The 15551-nt window shown below is 50.4% G+C and overlaps 1 protein-coding gene across 1 annotated transcript in view; it reads left to right on the top strand.

Moving 5' to 3' along the window:
* The first annotated feature begins 390 nt into the window (after positions 1 to 390).
* MYH16 (myosin heavy chain 16) overlaps positions 391 to 15551 on the top strand; it is a 39288-nt gene continuing 24127 nt past the window's right edge. The window contains 18 exon segments of the mRNA XM_073214261.1: positions 391 to 544; positions 547 to 599; positions 2989 to 3199; positions 5318 to 5446; positions 6052 to 6079; positions 6393 to 6486; positions 7217 to 7291; positions 8250 to 8313; positions 8692 to 8765; positions 8768 to 8792; positions 10228 to 10251; positions 10254 to 10330; positions 11119 to 11257; positions 11585 to 11719; positions 11722 to 11856; positions 13423 to 13541; positions 14971 to 15112; positions 15115 to 15149. Coding sequence (XP_073070362.1) covers positions 391 to 544; positions 547 to 599; positions 2989 to 3199; positions 5318 to 5446; positions 6052 to 6079; positions 6393 to 6486; positions 7217 to 7291; positions 8250 to 8313; positions 8692 to 8765; positions 8768 to 8792; positions 10228 to 10251; positions 10254 to 10330; positions 11119 to 11257; positions 11585 to 11719; positions 11722 to 11856; positions 13423 to 13541; positions 14971 to 15112; positions 15115 to 15149 — 1713 coding nt within the window.

Below are 15551 nucleotides of genomic sequence, written 5' to 3'. Positions count from 1 at the left end.
GGTAATTGTTTCCCTGTCCCACTTTATGGTTAAAAATCCTTGCTTTACCCTCTCCTGGGCCTTGTCTTCTCCTGCATAAAATGAGCTTCCCGACCCCGGCTTCACAGCCTTAATTTGAGGGACATAGGAGGTGACCAATGCAGATGTCTCTTGTGGTTAGTCAAGATCCGTGGCTCTGAGGATTTATTAGCTTAGTTCTTATTCTCGGTTATTAAGACCTAATGGCACAAGGCATCCAAAATGACCTGCGGGAAGCACCCCTGCCTCCGGGGCATCCGCCCTGGCCCATACGCCAGACTCGGCAAACCGCCCTTGCTCTCCTCATGGCAGCCAGGGGCGTCCTGGTTCCCAACCCGGGTTACCTCCTGCTCCTCCCTCAGCCAAGCCACGATGCCTGGTGGGTACAAAGGTGAATGTGGGGACAACGTGGACCCGATGCCCCTCCTGGCTCCTCCAGAAAAGGAGAGGATGGAGGCCAGGAGCAAGCCTGATGACATCGAAAGCTCCTGCTGGGTCAAAGAGGAGGAGGAGGGCTTCCTTGCTGGGAGATCCAGTCTGAGCAGGGCAACCAGGTCACCATGAAGATGGTCACCAACCAGGTGAGTGGGGAACAGCCTCCAGGAGGAGCCTGACCTTTGGGAGCAGCAGATGCCCAGGCTCTGCTGTCCACACTTCCGCTCAAGAGGCAGAGTGACAAGAAGCGCACAGGCCTCCAAGTCCTGTGTGCTGGGTTCAAGTTCAGATTCAACCACACTCAAACTGCATGGTCCTGGGCAAGACATGTCCCTCTCCAAGCTTTGATTCTCTCAAAATAGAGATTCAAACATAACAGGAGTCATGAAAGTCCTCTGTGTGCTCTAAAACAGTGCATGCACGTAAAAGAAACTTTGTGAGAGTTAAAGTCTCAACAGCTCTCATGTGGAATCTATTTTCTAAGAGTGGGAATGAGCATCATGCCCATCAGTAGTTGTGCTATTTGCCCGTGATGGCATGACGAATGTGACACAGGGCGCACAACAGCCCAGCCAACCTGCACGAGCAACAAATGGCTCCCAAGCCCCTGCTGCACAGTGATGGTGAGCTGGAGCCGGCTTATCCTGGCCTACAAGGACCCAACTACACATTCAGGGACTCTGCCAGTGGTCAAGCCTTTGGCAGCTTGACATCAGCCATGGTGGAAATATTTACATGATGGGAAGTGACAAACAGTACAAATCAGGAACTGTCCCCCCTCATACAGTCGGCTTGCCAGCACACCACTCTCTCTGTAGTCCACACTGTGTTGGACTGGGGTGAATTGAGAGGGTTGACAGAAAATTTGGCTTAGTAAATCCCTACCCTGCCACAGGTACCTGGTGAGGCACTGGACATTTTGCCTAATTCTTTCAATAACCTTCTGCAGTAGGATTGATTGACCCTATTTTGCAGGAGATCAAGGAAACTTTAGGTAACATACCTACGGTCACAAAGACAGCACAAATGACACACTCAGATTCAGACCTCGCTGTATCTGACTCACACCCCGGTGCCCCCTCACATTACCATGCCTTCTTTCCATGGTGGGCTGCAAAGACAGAGTATGAGGTCAATCCTTGGTTAATTCTGGAATAAAAGAAGCCAGAGACCTTCCATGATCAGAACTTAAGAGCAGCTGGCATTCCTTTGTGCCCTGTGTCCTTTCAAGGAGAGTGGCAGGAGAGAGATGAGTCCATAGCTGGGTTACTATGAAAGTCAAGCTTCATTCTCAGGAGAACCTACTTCTCAGAAGGGCAGAGCATGACAGTGCTGCAAGGAATGATGGACATGTGAGTGGAGCCCCAGCGGCTTCCGTTTGGATGCAGTTTAAGGGCACCACTTACTTAAGGACAGCACTCACCTTCTGTGAGCATCCCCAGTGGAGACGCCATCCAGCCAGGCTTGGGAAAGAAAGGACAACTCACCTGGTTTCTAAGCTAAAGACAGAGGCCTCCATTCCTCTACCAGAGCTGAAAGAGAAGTATTTGCCTGTGGGCGAGGCCCAGAGATCTGGAAACTACCAGCAATGGACTCTGAATAAAAACCCAGCTTGATTTACTAGGGGTGTGGTGACTGTTGGTGACCATTACTGGGAGGATTTTCCAGAACTGTCAAGGTTTCAAATTATCTGCCTGTTGGGCTCATAAATTATTAAGAGTTCCAGAAATCCCAGTATGTGATCAGACCTCACATCTCAGGCTGCAGGCTGCTCAAAGTTATTGCTTTCTGGATCCCTTGTCTTGAGCTTTGGTCCCAGATGCTGGAACTTAAGAGCTTCATTTGCAGATGAGGAAATCAGGGTGCAGAGTGGGGATGGAATTTACCCACAATGCACAGGAGCTCCAGACTCTGACCACTGTAATATTTTCACCCTGATGCATCTACTGCTCAACATTCATTGTCTTTTTTTTTTGCCTTGTTTGTTTGCTTGCTTTCAATTTTATCCTGCAGGATGGTTTGATGGAAGCAGGGAATTGTCTCTTTTTTTACATGAAAAAGTCCACTGCCCTTTAGAAAGCACAACTAATTCTCAAGGCAGACAGCCAAGAGTCACGTCTCTGCAAAGCGTCCCTGAGATCAAAGAGCAAGTTCTGATGAGCTATCAGAGAGGACTGGTGGGAAGACAAGTCCAGGCCAGAGGTGCTCTGAATGTAGGGAGGGAACTTCATAGTTTGCATTTTTACACAATCACATTTAAGTTCATGTAATTCTCCTAGCAGCAAGCCAAAGCAGCTACTGTTCTCCATACTTTAAGGAGGAGGCAGTAGGGCTCATATGGCCTCAGAAGTGGAAGTTCCTCCCTCTCCCAAGTTGCACAGGGGCCATGGTGGACGAGGAGGTGGGCCCACTGGACACCTGACTCTAGCTGCTTCTGGGACACCAGAGTGTGTGGTACCCTGGGCCAGATGCCACTATGCCTGTGATGGTACTATTTCCTAATTCACGTGCTACTGTGTCTTGCCCACCCCCCAGACTGTCACTAAAAAGAAGGATGATGTCCAGCAGATGAATCCACCTAAATTCTGCCAGACAAGTGACATGGTGGACATGACCTTCTTGAATGAGGTCAGTGTCCTGAACAATCTGTGCCAACGCTACACCAACATGAGGATCTATGTGAACACCTGGGGCTGCGGGTGGGGAGGAAAGGGTGGCTGCAGATCTTCTGTCCCTCTCCTGATAGGCAAGGGCTGGGACCATGTTTTTGACATGTTTTTATTTCCATGCCAAGCCTTCAACATCTCAGTGATGGCACCATCTCCACAGGGAGCTGAAATACCTTTTGCTGAGGATGTCATCCAGAACTTTCCTTCCCATTTCACCCCTGCAAACTCTCCAATCAAAACATCATTTTCTCCTTGACTACTTCATATGGCCTTATTAGATGTCATTCCCTGTCCACGCAGCCATCCACTTATCCTTCCATCTTTCCCTCCTTCCTTTCTTTCTCCATTCTATCCAACCATCCAGTCATTCAGTCATTCAACAAGCACTGAGCACTGTGCTAAGATGCGCAAAGTAAGTTACCATCAGTCCCGTCCTGGAACTCTTCAGACAGAATGATGGCTTCCTGCAGGTGCTGGTGGCCACACTCAGCAAGAGATGTAAGGAAGTTTGGGTGTGTGCTTCTCTAGCTAGCTTTACCTAAGAGGAAAGATACCTATTTGGTAGGGATAGTTGGCGTGAGGGCCTGACATCAAGGTCAGGGGTCACTGGGACTTGCCCTCCCTGGATTTATGGTGACAGCTAAGACGGCTGCTTCCTCTCATCCTAGTTCAATGTTTCTTTAGTTTCAGGTTCAGGTTCCCTGCAGCACTGTAGCCCCAGGAGGCATGGAAGATCTCTGGAAAGCTATTGGGGACATTTGCGGGCCGACAGGCTAGTGGGGGCATCACTGGGCCTCAGGTACGGAACTTGGTCTGAGAACATCCGTGCAGGCTTGATGGCCAAGCTTGGGGCTGCAGCTTCCCTGGGGCTCCCCTGCAGCCAGGCCCTTGTTCCCTGCGGGAGGCTCACCATGTCCTTGGGCTGAGGGGCTGCGGGTGCTGTGGAGCATGGCCTGAGGGGCCAGGACAGGGAGGCTCCTCCTAAAGTACAGGTCTCTGAGTGACACTGGTAGGCAGGGGCCACTCCACAGCCCAGCTGCTTCCTTCTTACGTCCCTCCTGCCAGCACAGGGGAATAGAGACTCTCTCCTTTTCATTCTGACCAAAACAGGGACATAACTGGCTTCCAGACTCCCGTCTGCCTCACCCCAGGCCCCTCAGACAGGGCGGGAATGACAGAGCGACTCAGCGGCTGGTGTCCCGGGATGAGACACTGTGTGTCATACTCTCGGCTGGGCAAGTGGGTTCTCTGTATCTCCTCTCTGCTTCTCTTTCCTTGGATCACTTTCTATATAATAAGATTCCTTTAAAAAACTCAATTGATTGCAGCTATGCTAAGGACAAGCTGTGGTGGTGTGTGTTTATTTCTACTTGGACCAAAGTGGAAGGTTTCAAAGCTGAATTGACAGGGGCACAGAGAGGAGGCATCGGGTCCAAACAAGTGTCCAAAAAGAAGGGAAGTTGGGGACCCAAGGATTCAGCCATTTCCCACCCTCACTGACACTCCCTCTAATAATCTGACTACCTCATTGGCTTTTATGAATTTTTTTAATGGAATGATTTCCTTATGGAATTGCCTTGGGTTGGAAAGAAAAGCTGGTGTCTCTTCTTAAGAGCAGATCAAACCCAGCTGCTCACTGCATAGGCGATGGTGCCTATGCAGCGAGGACACCACAGCTGTCAAGGCACCCCAGAAATCTGTGGACTCCCATGGAAAATCCCCCAGATACGGTAATGGAAAAAGCAAGACATAAAGCAGTAGAGAATGCTATCTTTTGCTTTAAAAACAAGGGGTGGGGATCAGTATGTGGCTCTGAGTGTATTTGTAGGTACATCAAAAACCGTAGAAGGGGATATTAGAAACTAGCAGTGCTTACCTGTGGGAGGAGGGGGGGCCAGTACTGAACATTTGGGGGGAATTTCTGCTGTGTATCTGTCCATACAGTGACTATGTTATCTATACAAATGATTAAACCTAAAGAAAATGAAACAAGTATATGTTAAAGAGAAGACTTGTTTTGCTTACTGAATAGAAGAGACTCAAGACATAGATTTTGCCCCCAGAGAGGATACCACCCTCTCTCTCCAGGCTGCTCTATGACAGGCCAGGCCCTGGATGGAAGAGGACACCAAGGAAAGGCAATTAACCATCTTTCTTTCCTCCCTCCGGACCTACTCGGACTTGATCTGCATGAGACAATCCCTATATGTCGCTGCCCATCTACAGGGCCGGTATGGTCAACGCGTACAAAGGCAGGAAGTGCACAGAGATGCGGCCCCACCTCTTCTCCCTCTCGGACAACGCCTACCACGACATGCTCATGGGTGTGTGGGGTGGGGCTGAGGGGGCTGAGGGGTGGGCAATGAAAATTCCTTTGCCATTGTGGCTCCACACATATTAAAACCATGTGCTACCCAATCCCAACCCTGACTGCACACCACCCATTCAAGATCTTTGCTAAATGTGAGTGGCAGCAGCATGTGACATTAATACCAGGTACCCCCACTCAGCGAGGACTCAGAGACAAATACTAGCCCTGCCTCACACCCTGTCTCAGAACTCAAGGCAACACTTAACTATTCCCAGTATGATCTCTGCCCTGTGGTACAGTAACCTGTGAAGTGATTTTTATTACCATTGCTCTTTATGGTTTTTATGACTAGGGAGCTTTATGGGACAGGGCTGGTAAAAATGGAGTGGCTGGTAAATTCCTGGCCCTTTTTCTACATGGTTATATGCTGCAGAGTTAGACATATGTCCGTGGACCCCACAGGATTCTGGGTTTTTGGCCTCCATGGGCTGCTGTGGCCACTCTCCAAGCTGGGTGGGATGCAGGGAGATGAGAATGATTTGGCTAGGGTGATGTCAAATATCTAGCTCCTAAGTGTTTCCTAATTACATCTTCCTGTTGCTGTTTTCTTCCCTGCAGATTGTGAATATCAGTCTATGCTAATCACGTAAGTGTCCCTTCTGTCTCTCTGTCTATATACACATAATTAGGTCTGTGTCTCACACATGTAATTAAGCCTTCTTAGAATTAATTGGTGGGACTTTATGTGCAAATCTGCAGGCAGTGAGTAGGCTCCGCAGGACAGTAGGTTGCACCTGCTAAGCACCCCCCTCGCCTCAGCCCCAAGCCACCCCCCACCTGTCTGTCCTGGCTGAGGGGTGGAATGTGGTGACACTCAGCCTGCACCTTTTGTTGTTTTGCATCTCTGCTGCCATCCCCCTTTTGTGCTTCATTTGTCGGCTCCCATTTTCCACCTGCAGCAGAGAATGTGGTGCTGGCAAGACTGAAAACACGAAGGTCATCCAGTATTTGGACAGCCTCGGAGGAACTGGCAAACAGTCCTCAGATGGAACGGCGAGGCCGCCCGGGCAGACTGAGAGCCTGTCATCCCCAGCCCACCCCACCCTCAGTCACACACAGTAGCGACACACACCGCAGAGCCACGCCCCCCTCCCAGCTGTTCTAAGGGTTGGGGCCATTGTACGCGTGAGCAGAGGCTTAGGAAGAAGCAACTTAGTGGGATCGCACAGGGAGAAGGTGGCCGCAGACATGGGTTTCCTCCTACAGGAAGGATTCTGCTGCCCCAAGCCATGTCTGTCCCCCAGAACGACGGGTGACAGAGCCCCATATGCTTAGCAGGGAAGAAAAGGGGTCACTGGCTCCCCCTTCAGATTCTTCTGCAGGTCCAGGTGACGCTGGGGCACAAGGAGGGTTAGCTGGACCAGTGGAGCCTGTAAAAAGTCAACAACAACAAAATAACAGAGCTTGGGAGAAAAACCAAGGATCCCTAGGGAAGGGTTTTCAAGTTCACTCAGGAATCTCCCCACCAACAGCAAAGTGAGCAAACAGCAGCTAAGAATCAAGGCCTAGCGTCTCCCCAGGTGCTCCTCCAGTGTCCGGGGCTCCAGTGGGGACAATTCTCAGGCCATGTGCCTCCTCCCAGGTCCCCTCCAGCCCTGATGTCCCAGCTTCCCCAAGGCCTTTCCCCTCTGGTTCCAGGCACACAAGTCACTGTCATTTGAAATCCCTGGGTCCCCAGGCAGCAGACGAGGAGCCACCCAGCCTGTGTTCCTCTCTAGGCCAGGGGTCCCTAGAGGATCGAATCATCCAGGCAAACCCTGTGCTGGAGGCCTTCAGGAGCAACAACGCCTCCTGCTCTGTATGTGGGAGGGTGTGAGCGCCCAGCGGTGGCCCTGAAGGGGGTGGGGGGGTGGGCAGGTGTCATCACCCCATTCCAGGCAGGAAACTGGGGCTGATTTAAACATGTGAATGGGATGAAGTAAGTCATGGCACCTTTTTTCCAGGATCTGTATCAAAGAGATTAAAGAGATCCCATGACAGTATTTAAATCCATGGGCTTGAGTAAGAGAGAGGCTTGGTAACACAGTGATAGAGACCCCAGAACTGTCTCCCAGCCCCACGGGAAGGTGTAGGACAGGGGCTGTCCCCAGGGCCCTGGTGGATTCTAGCTCGGCCATTGGTGGGAGCTCAGCACCACTTGAGGTGTCTTCCAGGGAGAAGAAACACCTGGCCTTTCCCTCTGACTCCTGATCTCCTGCTGGGGCCTCTCCTTGCCTGAGCCAGTGGGCTGGCAGGGAACCTAGAAAAACAGGGTTGGGCGGGGAAGAGGTGGGGGCAGGTGAGGAACAGAGGGGAGGGCAAATGGACAGGAGAGGCAGAGAAGGATATACAGAGCCTTCTATTAACAGAATTTCTGCACGGCTCTGCAGAGGTCAGAGAGAGGATGCAGTGTCTCTACTCTCTTAGAGTGCTGTCTACCCGCTGGCCAAATTCCCACCATGCCTGGCTCTAAGTAGGCTTCCAAAGGGTCCCAGACCCTCCTGCTGGTGCTCCTCTTCCCCACAAGTGCCCCAAAACTACAGTCCCCCCCACAGACCCTAAACTGAGCTCTGTGCCTGTCCATCTCCTTCTCTGCCCACCTGTGTGGGAAAGCCACAGCTCTGTGTTCCACCACATCTGGCTAGTTACACGCCCCATGGCACCCCTGGAATCCGGTGGGGGAGCTGCCAGTGCGTGACAGTGGCCAAACCTGAGCTCTGTGTTGGTTTAGAACTATGTACCCTCCCTCACGGACCTCCCCTCTCCTCCCCGCTCAGGGCAGGTTCATCCGAATCCACTCCGGAACTACAGGCAGACAGGCTGGAGCTGACATGGAGAGCTGTGAGTCAGGCCCCTTTTGGAGGGTTCTTCTGGGCAAGACCAGTTACAGAATGTGCGGGGCTCAGTGCAAACTGAAAATGAGGGGCCCCTTGTTCAAAAAGCAAGAATTTCCAAACAGCAACAAAGAAACATTAGACCAAGTGGAGGGCCCTTCTGAAAGCAGCCAGTCTCACACCCAGGAGGCTGGCCCTGCTCCCAAGCTCCCCTCCGTCAGCAGTCAGGCCCTGCGGAAGCTGTATGTCCTGGGGAGAGGGAAGAATGGACCCATGATTGGTTATTGCACAGGGCTTTTGGAGAGGGGAGCCCTGCTTTCCAGAGAGCCCTGCACTCCAGGCAGAATGGGTCTGCATATAGATATTTGTGCACATCTTCTTCCAGATTTCTTAGAGAAATCTCATGTCATCTCTCAGCAAACAGCTGAGAGGGGCTACCACATTTTCTACCAGTACCAGATTCTAACAAGAAGCCTGAACTTATTGGTAAAGATCTTTATGTCTGTCTGCCTGCCCCTTAATTTGCTTTTCCTCTTGTTCCAATAAAAAATCCCCATGTGCCAGGGTCTGGTGTTACCCCTGTGGTTCTGCACAAATCTCTTTAGCTTTGAGTGAATTGGTTACAGGGAGCTCTACTCACACATCATCTTCCCAACAGGCTAATGAGGCTTAACACCATTGTTGGCCCATTTCACAGATGGGGTTTGGGATGCCTATAACTCATGACTGAGACATAGACCTGGGAAAAAAAGCCTATAGGGCTTTAGACTTCTCCCCAGGTCTTGGACCTGCAGTCTCTAGGCCCAACGCTCAGATAGCAGCAGAGGTCAGCCAGGGGCCACTGCATGTGCAGTAACAAGAGGCTCCCCTCTGGGTGGACACAGCCCACATTGGGTACACAGCTCAGTGAGCACACTACACTCACCCACTTACAGGATGCCCTTGTGCAGGCACCAACATGCTCAACCATCCATAGCAGATTTACTCAGGATGTAAGGTTGGAGGAAGGAACACTCAACCTTCCACATACACACCTCCTAACCCAGCCAGAGACTAGGTGCCATCCTCCACTCACAGGTGGACTTTTCTGTGTCGTACACAGTATCTTTTTTAAGTAATGGATGGCATTTTGAAATTGGAATATTTCATATAAAAATCTGATTTCCTGGTTTCTCTTGTGTAGCAGAAGATCCAGTAGCCATGGGCCTGACCTCCAATGTGGCACTAATCACGGCAGTTGAGTGGTGGTGGCCTCTTTGGATGGAGCTCAGGCTCTCCTATTTACCACACTCCCTACCAAGCCTTACTGCCCTCCCAACCTTGAAGCAGAGTGATAGCTACCATTTATTCTCCTCCTTGGGCTGTAGTTATTCTCAACAGAAGAAAGGAAAGGAAAGGAAAATATTTCTTGTACCCATGTCTCTTCCAAAAGTGGAAAAACAAAGACCCAGAGGGGCACATATTTGAGGAAAAATAGAAGTGAGTGTATCTTTGTAAAAGCAACAACATTCATGCATATTATATGCAAGTGGTTGTTATTGCCTACAATCATTGTGTTACCTTCCACCTTGAAGTATGACCTGCTTTTTATAGGAGAGAGAAAGGAGCAAAATTTGACTTCATTTATTCCAAAAATAGCTATTGGGTGCCCACTAGGTGCCAGGTACTGGGCCAAGTGAGGAAGGACATAACCAAGTTTCTGAGACCCTCTTGCCATTCTAAAGTTCCTTGTGCACCCTATTCAAGTGCCCCACGATTCTGGGTGATCTCAGAGGGCAGGGACATGTCTCATTCAGCTATGTAATCCCCAGGAAGCCCCCATCATGCCTGGCCCATGAAAGGCATTTAGAGATATGAGTTAAAAATGAAAGAGAAGAAACCCACATATTCCCAAGCGGCTCACCTTTCCTGCTCTCAGCAGAGACTTTGCTGCTAGTCCCCCACCCTAGGAGTACCACTGAGTGAGCCAGGGCATCACCAGGGTGGAAAACATGGACTACGGGGAGGAGCGGCAGATCACAGATGTAAGTGGGCAGGTGCGGCTGGCAAAAGGCAGGAGAGCCAAGACAGAAACATTGGGGCCCTGCGTGCACTGCCACCAGAACTGGGGAGGGGCACCACTCAGAGCTGCTGGATCTTCCCTTGAGTTGGCATTTATCCCAAGCCTGTCATAGGAAGCAGGGTTTCTCTCTGCAGAGCTGAGCTAGGATTCCACAGGGATCTAAGGGGCCATATATTTCACATTGCATTTCCTCCTCCCAGCCCAGCTAGAAATGACCCTCTCATCTCCTCAGTCCCCACGGCCCCTCTCCTCCTCTTTGACACCACGCACCTGTGGCTTCCATTGGGCATTTCTGTGTACTCCCTCCCTGGACAGCAGAACTGACTCCTGACACACTTTGCCTGCCCCTTCCCCTGGTACCTAGCAGGAAGACTTAACAGTAATAATAATGGTAATAATAATGCTACTTCCCTTTATTATTATTTGTCAAGCACCCACTATGTGCCAAGCACTAGACTAAACATTTACACATCATTCTGGTTTATCCTTATGCACACCTACTATCCGCATGTTGCAGATGACTAAACAGAGGCCACAGAGGTTAAATATAGCGACTATATCACAGAGCAGCCGGTCGGGGCTCCTTGGAGGAAAATAGACTTCTCCCTGGTCAGCATGCCTGGCCTCCGGAGCCCACACCCTGCCACAGTGGCCCGTGGGTGCCACCCCGCCATTGCAGTGCCACGGCCTCCACTCAGTGGAATGAGAAAGCAGGAGTTTCTCGACTTTCTCCTCCCTGTGGCCTCAAAGGTTGCCTTTGATGTGCTAGGCTTCAGTGCTGAAGAGAAGATGGGCATTTATAAGCTGACTGGGGGCATCATGCACTTTGACAACATGAAGTTCAAGCAGAAGCCAAGAGAGGAGCAAGCTGAAGTGGACACCCCGGGGGGTAGGTGCTCAGCTGGGGCTGAGGAGACAGCCAGCAGCAGGGGCTCACGGCTCTCCTGGGCTTCATGCACATTTCAGAGACATGCTGTAAACCAAGAATGTTCCTCGGAGGTCCAGACATTGACATTCTTAGAAACATGACAGAGAGTCAGAGACATGATTTTGGTTTCTACACTCTGCTTTTCCACTTGACTTTGAGTGTGGAAACCTCCTCAGACCTTGTCTCTCCCCCCACGCCCACTTCCCTAACCACACAGATGGTGCTATGATTCCCCAGGGCAGGGCACCATCTTTCTTTCACTCACCTGGTTCTCCCATCCTTACTGAGTGACTGGCAAAGTCGCCCACCTCATGGGTCTCAATTCCAGGAAGCTCCAGAAGGGCATCACCAGGCCCCGGGTCAAAGCAGGCAATGCGTCTGGGCAGAAGGGCCAGAACACGGAACGACGCAGCAACGCCATCGGGCCCTGGTCAAGGCCACCTATGAAAAGATGTTCAAGTGGCAGGTGGTCAGTATCAATAAGACCTTGGACATCAAGATGCAGAGGCAGTTCTTCATCGGGGTGCTGGACATCGCCGGCTTCGAGATCTTTAAGGTGTGCCTGGCCTTGCATTTAATTTCTGCTTTGGGGTGGCCGTCCTCCTTTCATAAGCTGCCTTTCACCATGGCTCTCTTATTGCTCACCTTGGACCTGGGGTGGGTCAATCTCAGTTTGCTTCTGGGTCTCTGACTTCTGGCCTCCAGGAAGGTCCTTCATTTGTATGGGGCCAAGTCATGAAGGATGCTGTGAACAAAATGGGTAAGAAGAATGGTGTGCTGGAGCCCCCCTGCACTAGGTCATAAGAGCTGATTGTTAAATATTCAGGAATATTGTGAGCCAGTTGTCATTATGTTGATACATGGCCATGGGGTATTTACACCATGGAAATTTGCCAACACTACAAATCAGGCTTTTTTTATTTTAGAAAGAGAGAGCTGATTTATTAGTGCAGCACTGGTAGCTTCCCACTTCTTGCCCACAAGTGAGGCTCGGGTCTCATCACAAGTCTAATATTGTGGGTCAGGAAGATTTTTACCTTTGTAACTGGAGACAGCATGATTAGGAGTCAGTAGACCTGGTTCTGGACTCAGGTTGGCCGCCAACTAGCTGTGTGTCCTTAGGAAAGTGGGTTCCCCTCTCTGAGCTAGTTTTCTTTAAAATGAGCAGTCTGGAAGAGATGATCTTTAAGATCCATTCCAGCTTTGCTATCCTATCATTCTGATTTCTAGTAGCCACAGATAGAGTTTTTGTTTGTTTGTTTTAAAACAGTTTACCCCAATTTCTTTTAGGCTCTAAAAGGCTAGTTTGGCTGCTATCTACAATAGGATCACTTAATTTCATGGGTAGAAGGAGCTTTAGACTCTCAAAAGTGTGTTCCCTGGAGTCCTAGGCAGCCACTGATAGCCAGAAAGTGTGAGACTAGGGGAGGAGGACATCCTGGGCCAACAGCAGAGTGTGTGAAATAGACAAACAGGGTTCAAACCCCAGCTTGACTACTTCCAAGCTGTGTGCCTCCATTTCCCCACTGTAAATGGGGACACTAATCATTCTTGCCTTATAAGGTTTTGGAGCAGGTGTGGCTTAGCCCAGGGTCTGGTGCATGTGAGTGACACAACAGCGCCTCTGCTTTAACCTGTTTTCGCATATGAGGCTTCAGCATGAGGTTTCATTCTGAGAAAGCAGTCCCTGCTTTAAAAAAAAAGGTGGGGAGGTGCTTGTAAACCCCTTCAAACTCCTTCATCCTACAGATGAGGGTGAGAAAAACTACGCAGAGACTGATGAGGGCACTCAGGGAGTCATATCCATAAAGTCTCTTAAATGATTTCCATCTCTGGAAAGAAAATGGTTCTTTCCACAGTGATTCTCACTAGCTACCCAGGGTGGGTGTCAGAATTTGGGTTCCTGGCATCTGTTACCCTCCCTACAAAGCACAAAGCAGCAGTGCTTTGTAGGGAGGGTAACAGAGAAGGGCTTCTTGTGGGACTGCCAGTCAGGGTGTAGGCATCTGGAGTGGTGCCTGGCACTGGTTAGCCCTTAGCAATTTTAGTTGTGCTTATGGCTCATCCCTTGGTCCTGGGAGGGGCTGTGACTGTGTCTGGCCTCATTCCCCCCTCTGCCCTCCCAGCACAATTCAACAGCTTTGAACAGCTGTGCATCAACGTCACCAACAAGAAGCTGCAGCAGTTCTTCAACCACCGCATGTTCGTGCTGGAGCAGGAGTCCAAGAGGGAGGGCCCTGAATGGGTCTTCATTGACTTTGGCCTTGACCTGCAGGCTTGCATCAACCTCCTTTCCAGGAGGTAACCTGCTTATCAAAGGAGTGTCTTGGAGAGAGGCCAGGGCCCTGACGAGGCACACCTCAGGAGGGGACTTCACTGGGGCCTGTGGGGAGGTAGCACATGGACTTGGGCAGTCAGCAACATTGCTGATGACCTTGGTTGGTATGACATCTAGCTTCCTCTTTGCAAAATGGGTACAAGTGACTGCAATGGGCACTGTTATTTGGGCTGCTGTATGCCTTTACTTACTGGCTGCTGTATGCAGGGGGTTAATTTATCACTTCCATTTCACAGATGGAAACAGTGAGGCACAGAGAAGGAAAGACATTGTCCACAGTCATTCAACCTGTGAGTGGCAGTCAGTTTTTAACCTAGGCAATCTAATAGTCTATCCTGCAATTGTACCATAGGGAATATTTTAGCAAATGGTCTAGTTTAAGACTATATATTATTTGGTTAAATGCAGATAAGGGCTAAATAAAGGACATGAACAGGACAAATGATAAAATTTGAACAAAGTCTGTAGTACTATATCAGTGTTAATTCCCTGGTTTTCATTAGTTTACAGAAGTTATGTTAACATTTGGAGAAGCTAGATGGAGGGTATGTAGGAATGCAAGCCTGAAATTATCTCAAAGTAAAAAATTTTTAAAAAGAACAAACACATCTTGTCTCTGAGGCTCATCCTTGGGCCCATCACAGAGAAGTTATCATCAAGGCAGCCAGGGGTCTCTGATGCGGGGCCAGCATTAAACTCCCAGGAGAAGCGTCCCCCAAAACAGGCTGTGTGCATAATACAACTGTTCTCTTAACACCTACAAATCCTCCCTGTCCAGCTGTTCGAGAGCCTGAGATGTCCTCAGGCTTGAGCTTTGAGGTAAGTCTTCGTTAGAATTCCAGACTGCTCCCATGGATGGTGGGAATATTAAGTCACTAACAGCATTTATGAGCTCCCTGTTTTTGTGAGAAGAGAACTAGAACCAATGAGGGACCTGGCAGCCAGGAAAACCACTGAGGGGCAGAAGCAGGTAGGAGAGACATCCATGCAGAGGGCAGGTGGCATTGATTTCACCATTTTTTTGAGGGCCAAGCCCACCTGGAACCACTGTTTGGGTGGGATTAGCATTTGGGGTGCTATGTAGCCCCTTCATACTTCAGTTTTCCCTTCTGCTGGACTTGATGAATTCTAGCATTTTTCAAGACTGAAGGGCTGTGGCATTTGAAGACCAGACCACGGAGCACCAAGCCAGCACCATTCCCAGGTCACTGCCCAGAGTTCTGTTCCTGGCTAGCCAAGTAGGTTTCTGGGGCGGCCCTCCCATCGACCCCAGGCCAACGACTGAGCGGCCCCATTGGGATCCTCCTCTAACACCATCTGTTCTCTTCCCTTCTAGCCCATGGGCATCTTCTCCATCTTGGAGGAAAAGTGTGTCTTCCCCAAGGCCACTGGCGCCGTATTCAAGGCGGCCATGTACGACAACCACCTGGGCAAGTCCAGCAACTCCCTCAAGCCCAAGGCGGGGAAGGGCCCGGGGCCGGGGCCCACTTCCAGCTCGTCCGCTGCGCAGGCACTGTGATGCTGCCTCGGCGCCCCCTGTGGCCGCTTGCTGCCTGCTGTCAGCTTCTATTACCGTAGGTCCATACTGCCAAGCCTTTCCTGAGGCTTTCTGCCTCCAACGAACATCGCTGGGATATAACAGGGGGATCAGCTTGTTGGAGTGAGCCCTGGATCATACTTCCTCAACCCTTTTCCCCCTGAGAGTTCCAAAGCAATCCAACCGCGGGGCCTGCTAAGGAGCGACCAGCGTGTTGTGCTCTCAGACCTGCCAGGGCCACACCACTGTCTAAAGCCCTCGGTTTGATGGCTGAACTTCAATGTTGGTTAGAGAAGACAACATTCACAAAAAGAAAAAAATTTTTCATAAGCCAGTCAATTATTCCCCAATTGATTAACTTGTCCCGCTGACAGCTGGTG

The sequence above is a fragment of the Manis javanica genome, chromosome 10 (genome assembly GCF_040802235.1).
Source record: "Manis javanica isolate MJ-LG chromosome 10, MJ_LKY, whole genome shotgun sequence".
Classification (NCBI taxonomy): domain Eukaryota; kingdom Metazoa; phylum Chordata; class Mammalia; order Pholidota; family Manidae; genus Manis; species Manis javanica.
The sequence above is the reverse complement of the archived record's forward strand: the minus strand, read 5'-3'. Positions and strand labels throughout refer to the sequence as shown.